The sequence below is a fragment of the Coregonus lavaretus genome (assembly GCF_964263955.1).
Source record: "Coregonus lavaretus genome assembly, chromosome: 1".
NCBI lineage: Eukaryota > Metazoa > Chordata > Actinopteri > Salmoniformes > Salmonidae > Coregonus > Coregonus lavaretus.
The window spans coordinates 54,197,156-54,217,661 of NC_139988.1; the positions used below are offsets into that span (position 1 = coordinate 54,197,156).

A 20,506-nucleotide genomic window follows, 5' to 3' on the forward strand; every position below is an offset into this window, starting at 1 on the left:
AAACAATCCATTTCAGGCCCATTTCACCTACAAGACTTTCCTTTCAGGGGACTGTTAGGTCTGAGAGGCACTGGGCTGGCCTAACATCTGTTTGTGTCCAGATCCAGGCGGGCCCAGAGCACAGCGCGCCTCAGCGGCCCCCTTCTCCTCTCCCTGGGGGTCTTTGTTCCCCAATTTCATGCTATCAGAGAAGCAGCATGTTTTCCTGCGCAGAGCAGTCAGGGGCATAAAGGGACCCCGAGTGGGGTCACATCTAGAGGGATGGTCATGAAAAATTGGTAAAATGTATCACAAAGCCCACCCACAAGATGGTTGCCTAGTGCGTTGCGGGGCAGCAGGGCTGCTCTGTATACCTTTCTTTCCCCTTCGCAGGGCTGAATTACACCACAGGGCTCCCCTCTCGCCCTGCCGGACAAGCCGCATCATTTAGATGCCCCTAAACAAATTAAAGGGTGGCGCTAGCTTCCAAATTAATCCTTGTTCTTTGTCTCCGGGGAGGCATTGTTCCAGGGTCCTCTTCAACACTGTACAGATAGCAGATAGGAGGCCACCAGCCTGCCTGAGAAAATCTTCACTATTTTGCATTGTCCCCCCCCCCCCCCCCAAAAAAAAAGATTGAATACAGTATTATAAGCTCTTAAGTTCCTTTACTTATGTGCAGGTCCCATTTAGTTTCCTGACTGCATTACTTAGTACCTACTTGGATAAACCCGGGGCCCTAGTTATAATCCTGTATTAAGTTTTAGTTCAAGCCTAATAATAAGGTTTTCCTGGTCAGGAAATTCTCTGGGCCCTACTTATGTGCTTGTAATGTGTTTGTTTATTTGACTTATCCTTCGTGCTGAGGCAGGTGTGCTGTTATTACAGAAGCTCCATCCGATTTTGAGTAGTTTAGCAGTTAAAGCCCTGCCATCTTCATTAGGGCATGCAACGGAAAACATTTGAAACGTTTTTTTGCACCAGAAAACAAAAAGGAGTGTTTCTTATTGGACACTAGTCCTTCCCTGTGTCAGTCGGTTTTCATTCCGTTTGGTGCCTACTGAACACAGCCCAGGTCTCACCCTCCAGAGCGGACAGGAGGATTAGAGCTTCATTAATTGTTCAGCCAGGATTGCTATTGATCAGTGCGGTAATGAACTCCATGCAGAGCCTCTTACTAGAGCACCACTGATCACCTCTCCAATATTCTTTAATTGACCTTCCAACAACAAACCCCCTCCACACACAACCTCACTCTCTAGGCTAACTTAAATTAATCACTAGCTAGTGTGGAATGAGCAAACAGTTTTGGATTATATGTGAGTAAATACAACTCCCATTAGTGCTTAGTAAGTGTGTATGATCTGTAATGGCCACAAAGCTGCGTCTTTGTTTGGCGTTTTTACATTGTACCACACAGTAATCAGCACTCATTGCACAAACATTGTCCGTTCCAAAACCTGTATCTAACAACATTTAAATGAAGCATTATCCCAATAAGGGAGGCGAGGTGTTGAAAGGAAGGGTTTGACTGGAGGACTGACTATAGGCCTGTTATGTTTCGGAGAGTAACTGCTGTGCGTTAAACAGTCTTGTCGACATCTGCCGTGATTGGTTTCAAACTGCTGACTTAAAGTGTCAGAGGGGAGGTGGGCTGGCCGAGGTTTTCAGATTGAATCTTTCATTAGGCTTTCTTTGTACAGGTGGCAGTAATGTGGCAGTAGCCTGGCCTGAGACAATGACTCCTCTTACTTTGCCTAATATGCTGAGGAGGGCCCAACCTCCTTTACTGCCACCACTTTATACACACACAATGAAGCATCTGGTGCCTTTTCCTGTTGAGAAGTCTTTCTTCAGCCATTGTGGTGGTAAAATGTGTGTGTGATTGGGAGGTTTTGTCTATTTCATTGTCTTCGCATGTGTGTATGAGATAATTTTGAGAGTGGAATGAGTGTGTATGTTTGGAAGGTTGGTAAAGTTGGATATATTAGCAATTTGTGTGTGTTGGTGTGATGGGGGAGGGGGGGGTACTGCTGCCTGCTCCCAGCTCCAGGGGAGTGTCTACTCTGGAACCCCCAGAAGGGTGAGGTCGTGGGGTCAAAGTGATGAATTTTTATGGGGCTGTTCCCTGTGTTTCAGCCCTGTCCCTTTCTCTACGCGCTGCACTGCCTCTCAAAGACAACTAAGCAGGGCAATTTGTCCTGCGGGGCCCTGGAGAATGGGCGAGAAGAGGAGTTAAATACCAGGGGGGCAAACACACACACAGTCACACACACAGTCACACACACACACACACACCCCACCCCTCCATCCTGTTGTCCTGAATGATTTGTGACCTGTCCATTATGCTTCGGAAAGGACAAATGCATTCGGCAGGGCCCTGAAGGAAGCACAGGGGCAAGAATGGCACCCCTCCCAACGCCACCCGTTGTTTTAGAGAAGTTTCCCAGATGTTATAAAGCTCAAGATAAATATGGGCTCATTATCATTACCTCGCGCACCCCTTTTACCTCGCCTCGTTTGAGAGGGGGCGTTGGGCACTTGGAGACCCCCCAGTGCGGCTTGCTATCACCGTACTTCAGCTCTCACACTCTGGGGCTCATGGGAAGCAATGGGAGTGTGTTTATCTATCAGTGTGTGTGGTGGGGGATGCTCAGGCGAGACAGTGAGGAGGGTCGACCGTTCTTTCGACCAGAAAGACGTCCATGCATGGTCCCTCCTGAGTTACCTCTAACCTAGTGTGATTCTGGGTCAGAAATAGGGTAATGCGGTAACTGTGAGGGTAGCAGGATAAAGCCACAGTCAGGGTCCATAATAAATAGTCTCAGGGTAGGATTGCTGATCTCTGATCAGGTCCACCTGTCCTGTCCATGTAATCGTATCCATTATGATATAAAAGGCTAAACTGATCCTAGATCAGCACTTTTACGCCTACTGAGACGGTTTTGTGTACTATCACTTTCCCCCCCATGTTAAATCCCCCCTCCTAGTTCTTCATCCATGGCATTGATGAATCCACTGTGTTTAGTGGGATTAATTAGCAACCTGCAGGAAGAGAGTGTGGAGCTCTCTGGCTGGACTCCAGGCAGGCTGGGTGAGGAGGGTCAGCCCTGATTTAAAGGCTCCCTGGGTAATGGGTGGCAGGTGGGGAGGACATTTGTTTTTGCCCACTTTGGATCTGAGTGCCTCACCGGTAGGGCAGATGTCTCAATCATGCATGCAGTGCAGGCTGATGAGGGGAGGGAAGAGAGGAGGAGAGCGCTAAGCTAAACCTGCCAGCCGTTGGCACCACTCAGGAGCGGGTTGGCAAGTCCCCTCGCGCAGCGGTGAGAAAATAATGGCACGCCGTGACAATGCCCCCCCCGGTTACACAAAGGCCAGCCCTGCCCCGTCCCCCCTCGGCGTAATAGAGAATGATCTCTTTAAGCAACAGTGGCCCGGGGGCCATATTCCAACTCATTGTCGCATCTCTCTCTCCCTCTCTCCTCAACAATCAAGATTTAATCGCACTCAATGGGTTATTATATTGGACGGAATGGTGGTGGTGGGAGAGTGAACAGTAGGCATGGGAAATGATTGGATGGGAATCACCCAGTGGTGGGGTTGAGTGATATAAGCGGAGCCCCTGTCCAGGCTCTGTGGCGTAAATCCCATAAAACCACCATTGCCCAATTGCTATGCCAGGGCAGTCACCTGGCAAACTGTCATGCCCATGGACCCCTGGGACATTACAAGCCTTGGACTGGGGCGTGGTGGAGAGGAGGAGACGTATTACCTCAGATACAGGGGGAAGTGCTATCTTGAAACCATCCAAACCTCTTCTTGAGTACCCCCAGCTGTTCCACATAATTTATGTATTCCAGAACTAGCACACTTTTAATGAAGGGCTTGGTGATTCGTTGATTAATTGAATCAGGTGTGCTTGTACTGCAATAGGTCTGTGCATTTGCAGGGGTTAGTCAAGAAGAGGTTTGGGAAACACTGCCATATCGCATGCACAGATATTTGTAATGTATGTCTACACGTTGTATGGGATGTGCTGAATTGAAGTTATATCAGGGCAAGAGGGGGATACTGGCTTTGAGTATACAGTAGGTTGTCTTAGGTGTGGGAATGGATTGTCAGATGGGTTGTGGCTAGGTTGAATGGGGGTTGCAGCATGGTTTTGTTGGTTGTGTCAGTGTTGTGTTTGCGTTGGGCTCAGCAGAGCTCCTCCATCTGTTTGAGGGGCTGGATCAGGAGCAGAAGGGGAGAGACGGTCGGTGTGCCTGTGCTTTGAAGTGGGACAGATTGCTTTAACCTTGTCTCTTAAGAGAGCAGCTGGAATAGAGAGGTCTTTTCACCACCCGTTTCCTTCTCGGACACTGATGAGATTATTCCATTGAAGCCCAAAGCAAGCGCCATCCCCCAAGATGCACTGGGGCAACCTCTCATCTAACCCCTCGACAAACAGGCCCTCTGTCTCCTGTGTTGACCTGTGACCCACAATGCAAAGTTTTGCCGGGCCGGGGACTCTCTTTGTATGGGCTGTTAGAGATTATTGGCGTTCCGAAGCAGTGAAGACATCCCACTGTACATACTTGTTTTCCTTCCAAACTTCTCATCCCTGACAGCTGTCCTGTCTATTTTTCTTATTTTTCCCCTCTCATCCTCATGTATCAAATTAAAAGCCTATTGCTTAACTCAAATGAGTTATGTTAATATCATTTAGGGAGTCAATGAGAGCGTGTTTAGATGTAATGTGTTTAAAAGACAGGCGCTTTGATCGGCCCAGCCACCGGCCCTACTTGAAGAGAGAGCTCTGTTCAGGAGCCTCCCTCTCGCTCTCTCGTCTCTTCCGCCCTCCCAACCCAGCGGTCACATTACCCAGTGTGCCTATTACCAGATGCATGATCCACAATTAGCGGCGGTGAGCTTGGGTTAACTCGTGGTCAACATCTGTCCTCGTCTTTTTTCGCTTTAGGATTTTTTCAATTAATTTCTTGTTATATCTGAGAACACCTGGGCTCTCCTTGCAGTTCCGTCCTGCATTTATCTAGAAGACTTAAGCGATGGCATGGGGTTCTCATTTACCCTGCCACTTCGTTAGGTTAGGGGGGATCTCATGACGAAGGTCCCTGCAATGGTCAAAGGGCTGGTGGGTCTGTGGGCTAGGCTGATCTAAATGAGGGATGGGGGGGATGGAGTTATAGAGTATGTAGAAGGTGTGTGGGGGGGGGGGGGGTTTCGCCGAGGCGAAAGGAGCTTACTGTGATCAATGACGTACAATCAGCCGCCTCAGACTCCCATGACACACTGATCAGTCATAGTCAATGAACACATGAATAAATCAATCAATAACGTCAGGCCTGGCCACGGAACTGCTTAACCTGAACCACTGTGAGGACAGACCACCACCATACTGCTGGGTGTGTAGGGGACGCAGATTGTAGACTAAACAAGTTGCATAATTTGTTCGGCATAATTAGGCAGATTTTCACTGTAAATGCACTATTCTGAAAAACATAGTTGATTCTCAAAAATAATTCTCATCAGATTAACTGGTTTTCCCTAAAATGGTATAGTTTCACCCGGAAAAATGTAAGCCAAGTGAAATAATTTCCCCACAATACACTGTCATTGTTGTTTTTTCTTGTTGTACCTTCGGTTGAGAGTCAGAAACAGTTGGCGAAAGGTGTGATAGAAAAGCTACAGCATTGTGGACCAACGATCTCATTGAGTATGATCTCATGGCGCTATGCTCTTAGAAGAAATTAGCACAGAAAACTGTGCTTGCTTGTGCAGTTGTGCTTTTCACTTGCGATGGGGACATATTCATGTATAGTGATAAGCAACATTGACCCTTTCTTGGTCGAGGCCAACACTCACTAGATTACAGAAAAAATGTGAACATGAATGGAGAGGCCATTTCTGTCCTTCAAATATCTGGGTTTTTTTTGTCCAATAAGCTGTGTGAGTTTCTGGCGGCGCTGCTGGCTCTGAAGTGGCCAGGGATTTCTACTTGGCTGGGTTTTGGATTTGCAAAGCTGACAGAAGGGCTTCGGTTGGGAAGAATGGGAGCCAAACGATGCTACCAAGTCACTAACTTGAAAGGCTCATTTGAGTAAGATAACTTTTTTCAAAAAATAAATAAACGTATTTGCTTGAACGTTCTGAGGCTCACTTGATGGCTCCAGTTTGTTTTCTGATTCGCTTGATTTCGATGCGTTTTGAAGTCGTAAATAAACAATAAAGGATGTCAAAAGAGACACATTTTGGTACGTTTTCCGTAATGATCGTAGAAGTGGACAAAAAATGACATTTGCGGATTGTCTTTTGCTGGTGTGGCTACAATTACTTTTTGACAGGGAAAGTATCTCTGCCTTGCCCTTCTCCAGCTTCTTTGGCCTATTCATTGAACAAAGCTGCTTAACCGCACTTAAGCGCATTAGCATTTGGATGACAGGGGACCATATTGACCCTGCATTTGGAGGGCCTAAATGAGTGAAAGATGGAGCGATTTGTTAGGGCTTTAGAAACCAGCTTTGGGGGGGGGGGGGGGACTTCACTTACTGCTCGGTGTTTGTTCTAATCTGGTGTGCCGTTTCGGGCAAGCAGGACTGATTTGTGACATTTCAGTCTAAAGGCCCTTTTTCTGCCCGTTATATTGGCTTGACCTGATTAACTAATCTGTGCTTTGAATTTCAATCAGGCTGCTGTCCCTGCAGTGTGGTATGGGAACCACTGGCTGAAGGATTACCTCATTCAACTGTCTTCAAACACAGATGGTTGAATGTTTAACTAATTGTTAAAAGAGTCCACAAAGGGGAATTTAACCATGCACACGGTCCACAGGATCAATGCATAAGAGAGGGACAGTAAAAAATTGCTTTTTTTGGGGGGGGCGGGGTCTTAAAAAATAACTCAAATGCATAGTGGTGTGCATGTGTTCTGTGTGTGGAAGATAGAATGGCCATCAGTAATGTGATACAGTATAGCCTTCTGTACAGTAGGCTGTACCTCTTTTCAAGTGTGTGTGTGTACGTTTGTGTGTACGTTTGTGTGTGTGAATGCAGGCGCACATTTGTGTGAGAGAGATGTACTCTGTTTTGTCATCTTCTGTTGCTGTACTTTGATAAATTGCTGTCATACAATACATGTTTACATTTGTTTTATCCAAGCCTATCTTAGTCTACCTCAGTATGATATTTTGCTCCATCCTATGAGAAGTAGTGAATCCTGCCACTAACCCCCCCTCCTCCCTTCCTCTCTCCTCCTACAGAGTCTGTGCTCCACTGCCACCATGCAGACGGTCAGACTAGGTGACACCAATGAAGTTGACAAGCTAATATTCCGAGAATCTGAGAACGATCGCAAGGTATGCTACAGTATTAAAAATGCACTGTACACACACAATACCTGACATTTCAAAGTTTTATCAGAATTACACATGTGCAGCATCTCACCTGAACACAGAATAGCTTCTTTGTAATGTGCCTTTATAAAGAAAAAAATGACAACCTTTCCCATACATTAGAATCTACAGGCCATTCTAGTACCTGATTCACACTATAGAGCTGACCCGAACCCGACGTGACCCGGCTCTGATATTTTATTTTCATATTGTCATTTGCAGCATGCTCCCAGCTACTATGGTATATGCATAACAATACCAGCCTAGTACAGCTGGACTTAGCTTTGCTCAGTTTGGCCCTATAGTGAGAATCAGGCAGAAGTGTACAGGTGGCGTTATATTACACTTCAGACAGAATGAATGCTGCACCAAACACCACAGCACATTACCCTTCATTAAATTAGGTAAAGCTCTAATTATAAAGTGCTGGTTCAGATGAGGATTGCTATTAATCAGCCCTCTATTCTGCTCCCCTCCTCTGCCCCTTTTAGGTTGTACTTCAACTTGAAAAGAAGCTTTTTAATTATATTAACCAGGATGTTTTCCGGGAAAACAATGGGACCCTGGTAAGTCATTCATTTTGTTTTGTAACTCTGGGAGGTTTATTCAATTCATTTTTATTGTGGCCGTTAAGACATTCAGTTGGGATTTGGGATACTCAAAGTAACAGGATTGTGCAACATTTACAACATGTCATCTTTAGACAGAGGCCGGAATTCACTGTGAAACAGGTAAATTAAAGACATTGATGTGATGCAGCTGCAGAATTTGATTTGAGGCTTTGACGTTTTTTTGGGACTGGGGGTTAGGTAAAACAATTAGGCCATACAGTGGGTGTCATTGAGACAGGACAGAAGCGAGTGGTGCAGATGGTCTGACGGAGGCCCTCACGCCTTGCTGCCTCATATGAACACTGATTTCAAACATCCTCACCGTCCTACCTGAGAGGTCAAACACCTCATGAATGCCTCCAGAATTGACCATCTCCTGGCCTCCTCCTCCTCCTCCACCCCTTCATCACTTCTCATCCATCTCCTCATCCTCCACCCCTCCCTCCATCACTCCTCCTCCTCCTTCTCCTCCTCCACCCCTTCAACACCTCCTCCATCTCCTCATCCTCCACCCCTCCCTCCCTCACTCCTCCTCCTCCTCCTCCTCCTCCACCCCTTCAACACTTCTCCTCCATCTCCTCATCCTCCACCCCTCCCTCACTCCTCCTCCTCCTCCTCCTCCACCCATTTGTCACTTCTCCTCCATGTCCTCATCCTCCACCCTCCCTCACTCCTCCTCCTCCTCCTCCTCCACCCCTTCGTCACTTCTCCTCCATGTCCTCATCCTCCACCCCTCCCTCACTCCTCTTCCCTCTCCTCCATTCATTCATGATTATCCGTAATCATGGTACAGTGGGGAGAACAAGTATTTGATACACTGCCGATTTTGCAGGTTTTCCTACTTACAAAGCATGTAGAGGTCTGTCATTTTTATCATAGGTACACTTCAACTGTGAGAGACGGAATCTAAAACAAAAATCCAGAAAATCACATTGTATGATTTTTAAGTAATTAATTTGCATTTTATTGCATGACATAAGTATTTGATTACCTACCAACCAGTAAGAATTCCGGCTCTCACAGACCTGTTAGTTTTTCTTTAAGAAGCCCTCCTGTTCTCCACTCATTACCTGTTAACTGTTTGAACTCGTTACCTGTATATAAGACACCTGTCCACACACTCAATCAAATAGACTCCAACCTCTCCACAATGGCTAAGACAAGAGAGCTGTGTAAGGACATCAGGGATAAAATTGTAGACCTGCGCAAGGCTTGGATGGGCTACAGGACAATAGGGAAGCAGCTTGGTGAGAAGGCAACAACTGTTGGCGCAATTATTAGAAAATGGAAGAAGTTCAAGATGTCGGTCAATCACGCTCAGTCTGGGGCTCCATGCAAGATCTCACCTCGTGGGGCATCAATGATCATGAGGAAGGTGAGGGATCAGCCCAGAACTACAAGGCAGGACCTGGTCAATGACCTGAAGAGAGCTGGGACCACAGTCTCAAAGAAAACCATTAGTAACACACTACGCCGTCATGGATTAAAATCCTGCAGCGCACGCAAGGTCCCCCTGCTCAAGCCAGCGCATGTCCAGGCCCGTCTGAAGTTTGCCAATGACCATCTGGATGATCCAGAGGAGGAATGGGAGAAGGTCATGTGGTCTGATGAGACAAAAATAGAGCTTTTTGGTCTAAACTCCACTCGCCGTGTTTGGAGGAAAAAGAAGGATGAGTACAACCCCAATAACACCATCCCAACCGTGAAGCATGGAGGTGGAAACATCATTCTTTGGGGATGCTTTTCTGCAAAGGGGACAGGACGACTGTCCCCTTGAGGGGAGGATGGATGGGGCCATGTATCGCGAGATCTTGGCCAACAACCTCCTTCCCTCAGTAAGAGCATTGAAGATGGGTCGTGGCTGGGTCTTCCAGCATGACAACGACCCGAAACACACAGCCAGGGCAACTAAGGAGTGGCTCCGTAAGAAGTATCTCAAGTTCCTGGAGTGGCCTAACCAGTCTCCAGACCTGAACCCAATAGAAAATCTTTGGAGGGAGCTGAAAGTCTGTATTGCCCAAGCGACAGCCCCGAAACCTGAAGGATCTGGAGAAGGTCTGTATGGAGGAGTGGGCCAAAATCCCTGCCGCAGTGTGTGCAAACCTGGTCAAGACCTACAGGAAACGTATGATCTCTGTAATTGCAAACAAAGGTTTCTGTACCAAATATTAAGTTCTGCTTTTCTGATGTATCAAATACTTACGTCATGCAATAAAATGCAAATTAATTACTTAAAAATCATACAATGTGATTTTCTGGATTTTTATTTTAGATTCCGTCTCTCACAGTTGATGTGTACCTATGATACAAATTACAGACCTCTACATGCTTTGTAAGTAGGAAAACCTGCAAAATCGGCAGTGTATCAAATACTTGTTCTCCCCACTGTAGCATCCACATTAATGTAGAAGTGTTCAGAAACGTATTATATTCTTATTTACAAAAAAAGTAAATATTAAATACTGTATGTAGGGGAGTGTATGTCCTCTTTAATAAGTGATTCAGAAATATCCATATTAAGATTCCCATAGAGGTGAGGAGACACACATAGTGCATACCAGCTTATGGTGCTTCAAGCCTTGGACATATTCATTGGGCACCAAATGGAAGAAAACAGATTGAATCGCGGAGGGACTACCTGGACCTGGTCCAATAAGAAACTCTAATTTTCGTTTTCCATTGTAAAACACATTGAAATGTTTTCTGTTGTGTGCCCTAATGAATACAACCCTGATTCTGACCCCTCCTCTTTGGACATAGCTATACTCTGAGTGTATGTATGTTCATGCAATTGGGCATACAGTGCATTCAGAAAGTATTCAGACCCCTTGACTTTTTCCACATTTTGTTATGTTACAGCCTTTTTCTAAAATGGATTCAATAAAACATTTCCCTCATCTATCTACACACAATACCCCATGATAACAAAGCGAAAACAGATTTTGTAATTTTTTGCAAACGTATCAAATAAAATAAACAGATAACCTATTCACATAAGTATTCAGACCCTTTGCTATGAGACTCGAAATTGAGCTCAGGTGCATCCTGTTTCCATTGATCATCCTTGAGATGTTTCTACAACTTGATTGGAGTCCACCTGGGGTGAATTCAATTGATTGGACATGATTTGGAAAGGCACACACCTGTCTATATAAGGTCCCACAGTTGACAGTGCATGTCAGAGGAAAAACCAAGCCATGAGGTCGAAGGAATTGCACTTAGAGGGCCGAGACAGGATTGTGTCAAGGCACAGATCTGGGGAAGGGTACCAAAACATTTCTGCAGCATTGAAGTTCCCCCCACAGTGGCCTCCATCATTCTTTAATGGAAGAAGTTTGGAACCACCAAGACTCTTCCTAGAGCTGGTCGCCTGGCCAAACTGAGCAATCGGGGAAGAAGGGCCTTGGTCAGGGAGGTGACCAAGAACCCGATGGTCACTCTGACAGAGCTCCAGAGTTCCTCTGTGGAGATGGGAGAACCTTCCAGAAGGACAACCATCTCTGCAGCACTCCACCAATCAGGGTTTATGGTAGAGTGGCCAGACGGAAGCCACTCCTCAGTAAAAAGCCACTCCTCAGTAAAAGGCACAGCCCGGTTTTAGTTTGCCAAAAGGCACCTAAATGACTCTCAGACCCTGAGAAACAAGATTCTCTGGTCTGATGAACTCTTTGGCCTGAATGCCAAGCGTCACATCTGGAGGAAACCTGGCACCATCCCTACGGTGAAGCATCATGCTTTGGGGATGTTTTTCAGCGGCAGGGACTGGCAGACTAGTCAGGATCGAGGGAAAGATGAACGGAGCAAAGTACAGAGAGATCATTGATGAATACCTGCTCCAGAGCGCTCAGGACCTCAGACTGGGGCGAAGGTTCACCTTCCAACAGGACAACGACCCTAAGCACACAGCCAAGACAACGCAGGAGTGGCTTCGGGACAAGTTTCTGAATGTGCTTAAATGGACCAGCCACAGCTTGGACTTGAACCCGATCGAACATCTCTGGAGAGACCTGAAAATAGCTGTGCAGCGATGCTCCCCATCCAACCTGACAGAGCTTGAGAGGATCTGCAGAGAAGAATGGGAGAATCTCCCTAAATACAGGTGTGCCAAGCTTGTAGTGTCATACCCAAGAAGACTTGAGGCTTTAATCACTGCCAAAGGTGCTTCAACAATGTACTGAGTTTTTTTTTTTTTGCCCTATACCCATCTACAACCTAGCCTACAAATGAAAGTTTATAACGTACAGTGAGGGAAAAAAGTATTTGATCCCCTGCTGATTTTGTACGTTCGCCCACTGACAAAAATGATCAGTATATATATATATATATATATATATATATATATATAGATCTATAATCAATTTATAACATTTTTGACATGCGTTTTTCTGGATATTTTTGTTGTTATTCTGTCTCTCACTGTTCAAATAAACCTACCATTAAAATGATAGACTGATCATTTCTTTGTCAGTGGGCAAACGTACAAAATCAGCAGGGGATCAAATACTGTAGGTGCTAGGGTTGAATATTTTCCTGGTATTTTACAAATGTTCCATCCCGAGAGTAAATCAGTTTTCTCACGGGTAACCCGGTATTTCCCGCCAAAACCAGAAGTGTCATTCAAAAGCATTATAAAGCATATAAATATGCCTATGTCTGGATTTTATTAGAGATGTGATCGAAAGTTCAAGCCTGATGCTACCAGAGCCCGATTAGCCATACATAAAATACATTTTATAAGCCCTACATTAAAGACATTTAATGAGCACAAGCCTAAAAAGCCCAAATGATTGTGCCATTATCCAATACATAAATGAAATAGGCTACTGCACATTACGCACAACAGGAAAAACATAAAAGGCCATAGATGTAGCTCTCTTGGGTAAAAAAAATTAAACTAGCTCCAGTAGGCTAATCTTTTTGAGTGTGAACTGTATTACTGTACTGTATTATACTGTATTATGTGGACTGGGGGGGTTTGGAGGCTTGACAACTTCAGAACGAAAAAATAATATATTCACCATGTCTGCCTTGATGTTCATAAAACTCCACTGACCTGCTGTTTTGCAGTGGAACCCAGAACGATATGTGACCACTTGGTTACAGCGACACTGTTCTGCCGAAGACACCCAAACCAGAGTGGCCACCGCAAAGCCCAAGAGCCTGACCCTCTCTGGAAGTTGCTGCAGCCCTGCTTGGGATATTTAGCCTACATTGGCTATTGGTTGAGACACAGGGGCCGTTCTAGCTTGATAGGTTATGTCAGGGTAGGAAATTGGAAATTTAAATTGGGCCAAGTTGAAGGTAATAATGCATTTAGGTTATAGTTTATTGGGATGCATGGATACACCACAACAGAAGCTTGATTTTATGGCTGTTTTAAAACGAATTTCCTGCAATTCTACGTAGTAATGATTTATGTTCACTACTTGGTCAATTGATTTGATAATTATATGAATTGATAGTTCACCTCTCTGTTTATTTTTTTTCTGTAATAGGATATATTGTATCCATGTGCTCAAGCTAATCAAATCAAAGCTGTCCTTTTAGAGCCACAAAGGACGCTCCAATCGTTTAAAATAACACTCAAGATCTGTTGCCTATATGCCAAATAGTCCTACTCATCACTTATTATTATTATTATTATTACAAATAGAAGATTATCACTTCTCACAATGGGCCTTGTTTAGTAAAGTTTGATAAAAGCGGAATCAATGTCTTGCAAGATCACCTAACGATGAATTAGTATTTAACATAACACAACCGAATATAATAGTAGTAAGCCAATAAAGTTACTGTTACACCAAAAACACCACATTTCTAATAAGATTTTAGGATGGTTAGCCAAAGGTGAATAGTAAAAAAAAAAAATATTATAATGCGCCAAAACTCTAGGCAGGATATATGCTTTGATTGAAACAAAATACAAAAAAGGCTAATACTTTATCATCTGCTCTAATTTGCTCATGAAACAGCAAGATAAGATCGAAATGCATTGAGCTCAATCAAATGATTGGCATGCAGATGCAGTTTCACCGGTAAAACATGAATAATTATAATTCATGGTTGACAGTGATGATGCCTAACTTGGTGTTTGAGGGTATTAAAAATAGAACATTATCTTGAGACAATATGTAACCGACCAGCTCGATTCGGTCTAATGTAGTAAAATTTTAAATTGTGATTTTTACATTGGATAAAAGTTGAGACAGAGCTAGAAAATGGTATATGATACACTACAGTTGAGGAACAATGGGAAAGTGATTCTACTTTGAAAGTTGATAAACTTGTAACCTCACTTTTGAGAAAATGGTCCTTGAATGTTTTGGTAAACCTACTGGAGAGCTCTTCTTTGTCTACACCCCTTCAGCATCGTTCACACCCTCTTAAGCCTTAGCCCCACCCATCTCTTTAAGGGTTTACATGTGAGGCCATGTACTAAACAACCAAAGATTTCAAGACTAAAGGCTGGTTTATACTAAGGGTAAACTCAGAGCGTTGTCAGATTGTCCGTTCGTAAATTCAGAGCGTTTCACTCTCGGAGCGTTCAGAGCGCACACTGGACGCTCTGGCCAAGGAGTAGGGTTGATCCGAGCATTCTGACCTAACAACAGCAGTCAAGCACCCAAGCTAACTGGCTAACGTTGGCTAGCTTGCTAGCTACTTCCAGACAAAATGAGAGAATAGCTGACTATGACCATTTTACTTGCCCTAGCAGAGCTGGTCAGGCGGAATTTTAGAAATGTTTAATTACTTTTTTACACTTTTTTTCTCCCCAATTTAGTGATATTCAATTGGTAATTATTCTTGTCCCATAGCTGCAACTCCCGTACGGACCCGGGAGAGGCGAAGGTTGAGAGCCATGCGTCCTCCGAAACACGACCCTGCCAAGCCACACTGCTTCTTGAAATACTGCTCACTTAACTCGGAAGACAGCCGCTCCAACGTGTCGGAGGAAACTCCGTACAACTGGCGACCGTGTCAGCATGCATCCGCAAGAGTCGCTAGAGCGAGATGGGACAAGGACATCCCAGCCAGCCAAACCCTCCCCTAACCCGGACGACGCTGGGCCATGGGTCTCCCGGTCGCGGCCGGCTGCGACACAGCCTGGGATCTAATCCGGATCTGTAGTGACGCCTCAAGCACTGCAGTGCCTTAGACCGCTGCGCAACACGGGAGGCCCAGGCTGTTTTGTCTGGAAGTAGCTAGCAAGCTAGCCAACGTTAGCCAACAGGTGTTGAGCGTAGTAGATAGCCAGTGCGAATTTACCAGCTACGTCTATCGACAGTTGTCGGAGTGACATCATGAACATTCTAATGAAATGGTTACTTGCGTAGACATGTAGCTAGCTAGCTAAACAACAAACCATAATCCCAACTCAAAACGTTACTACCCTGCATGAATCTGCAGATAGCTAACCAACCAGGTTCAATGTTAGCTAGCTAGCTAACATTAGGCTATAACTTGCAATGCAAATGGCTCTGAGATACAAATAATATTACTACACAGATCATACACGTAACGTTAGCTAACAATTCCCCTTTAACTTGAAATGAAAACAACTTTCTGACAAAATTTGAAATGTGTAATATCTGAACATGTAGCTAGCTAGACTATCGTACCCGTTTACATGGATGGACACTTCTCCCTCTCTGTCACGGATGCCATGGTTGCCCTTAGTTTGAAGATGTAATCCGGAGACAGGTGTTTTATACAATAGCCTTCTGTGTGTTCTCTTTTCGACACCCTCTGCATATTTGCAATCAAACGCCAGAATGTTCTCCATCTCCTTCGCTATCATACGTTAATTCCACTGGGCATTCCACTGATTTCAAAACTCGGTCCTCCAGAAAGTGGGGAGCAACACTTTTGCAGTTCTACTATGTGATATCTTTCAAAAAAGCTGCGTTAGGAAGGATTACCTACACATACTGACCAGCTCGTGTTATAGACAGAAGCGTGCTACATGGCAGACCAATCCAAACTCATCTCTCGGCATGTCCAGCCCATCCATTATCTCAGCCAATCATGGCTAGCGGGAAGGTTCCTGTCTTTTTCCATGGCTAAACCAACTAGGCTCGTAATTTAACAATTGTATTCGTATTTACAGATGGCATACAAGTTTGTTATTAAGGCACATGAAAGTTCACATGTTCCAGAAGGCATTTCTGCCAAAAAGCGCTTTTTGATAAAAAAAAAGAAGTTTTAGTTCAAATGGCTCTCCTGTGAAGTAGTGACGCGTGACATATGCCTAGTTTCCTGAAACGATTCACGTGTGGGCATAGGCACACGTTGCAATTGGAGGATGCATTTTATGCATATTTTATAAGAGGGATCTCCAACCCTTTTCCTGTAGGTTTTCATTCCAACCCTAATCTAGCTCACCTGATTCTAATAATTAGCTGGTTTATAAGATGAGTGGGGTTGGAGTGAAACCCTACAGGACGGTACCACTCCAGGAACAGGGTTGGAGAGCCCTGTAATGATATGCTATTTCATAGGCTATATCTGTCGGTACAGATTGATTGAGGAAATGATGATGTCATTTCCATATTTTTTGCGCTCCCTCCCTCAAATAGCACTACACCACTGCAAGTAAGATCTGTGGTAGGTCTGTAACCGGTGGCATCTGTATGCTGCATGTGTTCCCCGCTGGCTTCATACATCTGAGCAGAAGCCATAATGCAACCCTCCTGTGCTCATTACGAACAGGGTAAATAAAGAACCTTGAATGACAGCACCATGGACAACTCCTCCGGATTAGCCTGGACTTGGATTAGCCTGGACTGAATTATTTTACCGCACCATTGCAATCCAATGCATGCACGAGTTATGCAATAAACTGGGATATATTGCAGTGCTATAATTTTTTTTTGGGGGGGGGGGGGGGGGGGTTGCGCTACAGACTGCTATATCGGTCCGCTAATACAGGACTAGTAAAGGCCCAGTGAACGACTCTTATTTATTTTATGTTTTTTATTTTCTTTGTGATTCCGATTTTTCAGGGGGTGCTGCAGCACCCTCAACACCCCTACTTCCCGCGGCTATGGTTCTATTGACTGCTGTATTTAACATTTAGCAAACAAGCGCTTGCATCCCTATTTTAATAGTCTATTGGTATAAGAAATGCTAAAAATGAATGTCCAGCAAGCTATTCTAGTGTAGCTTTTCCTGCATGGGACTCCAAGAGCTAAGGAATGTTTTTTAAGGCGAGAGGCCAGCAGAGCACAGGTGCGTGTGTATTGCACAAGAGACAGATACGTTATAAGCTTATTATGCATAACCCAGCATTAATTAGCTAAATATAAGGCTAATACTGCATTGAATGCATTACCCGAAAGAGGTAGGCTAGGACATCTATATATAGGGCTATATATCAATCTAGAACAGGATTATCTATTTTGGATGCAATTTGAATGGAGTTGATGGAGAGAGAGAATGCGAGAGAGTGCTCACGCGTGCACTAATTTAAAGCAACAATATTAGAGTGATAGGTTGTTTTAAAACTCTGCAGCTGCAATTAAAGAAATGATCATCTGTACAGTAAAAAAATAAGGTGATCCCCGAAAGACAGATGGAGATAGGTAAATTAGATGCGCATTCGGACTTTATATTACTATAGCATAGACTTTTCTGCAGCAAATGTAAAACAATAGTTTATATTGAATACACCCCTGATCACCTGCACACACAGTTCACTTTCATAGCAGCCACATACAGCATCATCCCATCATCACTGCTCATTGTATAATTCCTTGTCGCTTCTACACGCTCTCCTCCTCTCACCTTTTTCTTCACTTGTGGGCTTCAGTGCACAACACAACAGCTGTCTGTGACCAGGTGCAAAAACCCCTCCAAGTCAAACCTTCATACCATAACCGCTAACCTAAACAGCTAATCATGGCTACCCGGACTATTTGCTCTGCCCCCCCCCACCCCATCTTTTTACGCTGCTGCTACTCTGTTAATTATTTATGCATAGTCACTTTAACTCTACCCACATGTACTCAGTCTCCTGAGTGGCGCAGTGGTCTAAGACACTGCATCGCAGTGCTAACTGTGCCACTAGAGCTCCTGGTTCGAATCCAGGCTCTGTCGCAGCCGGCCGCGACCGGGAGACTCATGGGCGGCGCACAATTGGCCCAGCGTCGTCCAGGGTAGGGGAGGGAATGGCCGGCAGGGATGTAGCTCAGTTGATAGAGCATGGCGTTTGCAACGCCAGGGTTGTGGGTTCGATTCCCACGGGGGGCCAGTATAAAAAAATATGTATTCACTAACTGTAAGTCGCTCTGGATAAGAGCGTCTGCTAAATGACTAAAATGTAAAATGTAAATGTACATATTACTTCAACTACCTCAACTAGCTGGTACCCCGCACATTGACTCTGCACCGGGACCCCCCTGTATATATAGCCTCCCTACTGTTATTTTATTTTACTTCTGCTCTTTTTTTCTCAACACTTTTTTGTTGTTTTATTCTACTTTTTTATTTAAAATAAATGCACTGTTGGTTAAGGGCTGTAAGTAAGCATTTCACTGTAATGTCTGCACCTGTTGTATTCGGCGCATGTAGCCAATAAAATTTGATTTGATTTGATTTTGATTTGATTTAAACAGCCTATAGTCAACCAACTAGAACTAACACATTAGTAAACCCACAATCCAAACCGTGTACATCACGCAGTAGTGTACAGCAAGCAGTTTAGCAGTTACACCGGCGGGCCCCGGTGGCAATAAATGAATAAAACCGAAGCTTACCTTGACTTGGAAGAGTTGCAATGTGGATAGCCTTAGCCAGCTAGCTAACATACATAGCATTCCTCTCTGTTTGAGTCGGGTTGTTGAGTATGCTAAATTAGCTGTATTAGCTAAGTAAGTGAAATTTAAACTAAGAAGAAAAAAAATACTACTAAATATAGCTAGCTCTCTCTTTGCTGCTCCTCTTTACTTTTTGAAGAAATTTTAACTGTTCAACTATTGTCTTTCTCTCTCCGAGTCAACCTGCTCACCACACTTTATGCACTGCAGTGCTAGCTATCTGTAGCATATGCTTTCAGTACTAGATTAATTATCTGATCCTTAATTGGATGAACAAAATGTCAGTTCATACTACAAGAGCTATAATAGGTTGGAGGACGTCCTCTGGATGTCGTCATAATTATTGTGTAAGTCTAGGGAAGGGAGTGAGAACCATGAGCCTCCTAGATTTTGTATTGAAGTCAGAGGAGGATGGAAAATAGCTGTCCTCCAGCTACCCCATGGTGCTACCATAGAGGGTGCTATTGAGGCTACTGTAGACCTTCATTACATAACAGTGTGTTTTAATCAGTTATTTGGTGACGTGAATATATTTAGTGTAGTTTTATCTAAAAAGGATAATTATTTTAATGAAATTCTTTGAGCCTCCGCTGACGTAAGCCTTATGTCACACACATCAGGACTCCTAATGACCATGTTATTATAATAGCCAATAATCCATGTGACACATATGACTCTTCAAGTAGTGTCTGTCTGTGTGTGTGTCTCTGTTTTAGTATTGGTGTGTGTGTTTATGTGGTGTGTGTTTGGGCCTCAGGAGGCCCCAACTTCCCCCTTTCCCTCTTCCCTGCAGAGCTCAGCAAGATAAATGGCGTAATGGGGGATCAGAGATAATCTGATGGTCATGGTCTAGTTAAACACACCATGTTATGATCCTTATAAAACAAACTACCTTTCCAAAAGGATAAATGTTCCCCCCTGCAACCCTCGGAGGAGTAAAAAAAATCCATTGCATCTTTCATCAACTACTAGACTTGTACCAGCTTGACAGAAATTTAATTTGAGGCAGCTCTCAAAAATAATTATTGTATTTTGAGGAGTAATCATTGGTCGGGACATGATTGAATGTGTCCATGCCTATTGACTTTTGCTATGATTAATAGGTTTGTTTAATCAATATTCCCATCGAAATTGTATAATTAATTATCCCCGCCGCTGTCAGGCCGGGACGATGGAGAGCCCTGATGAGTATTTGGGAAGATTACATTTTCCGGGAGTCGTGGCGTCGAGCGGCACAGGGACTTGCTCCTCAACGGAGGGGCGGAGGTAAAGGGGGCGGGCGGGGGGGATATATGTCCCCGTGGACACGGATTCTGTGTCCTATCTATCCAGTATCGCATCGTCCATCCAGTCGCCTCCCTCCCCTCTCCATCATTGATTTTGTTTCAGTATCTTTTTATTCTAACTTTATCAGTTGTGGTATCAGCTGACGTCCTGGGGAAAGAGGGGGGGTTTTGGGGTCCTGTTGCGAGTGATGAACTTTTCTGTCAGGGCCACTCTTCCTTGTCATGCTCCCTGCGTACCTGCAACATTACTCAAGCCGCAAGAGTTTTCCAGATGAACTAAATAAATATATAAATAAAGATCAATCACCTTTCATATTTTACCTGTCAGTTCTCTAAAGTGGTAATACAGCAGAATGCAAAAAAATGTGTGACCTTAGCTGGGAAGATAAACATGGAAGACCAGGGAGAATGGGCTCCTGTGCT

General features: G+C 44.4%; 1 protein-coding gene across 1 annotated transcript in view; it reads left to right on the forward strand.

Moving 5' to 3' along the window:
• The window catches only part of inpp5a (inositol polyphosphate-5-phosphatase A), a 228,484-nt gene that overhangs the window by 186,381 nt on the left and 21,597 nt on the right, over nucleotides 1-20,506 (forward strand). The window contains exons 10-11 of the mRNA XM_084187952.1: nucleotides 7,241-7,336; nucleotides 7,864-7,938. Of these exons, the coding sequence (XP_084044078.1) occupies nucleotides 7,241-7,336; nucleotides 7,864-7,938 (171 nt within the window). The remainder of the gene's footprint in view (nucleotides 1-7,240; nucleotides 7,337-7,863; nucleotides 7,939-20,506) is intronic.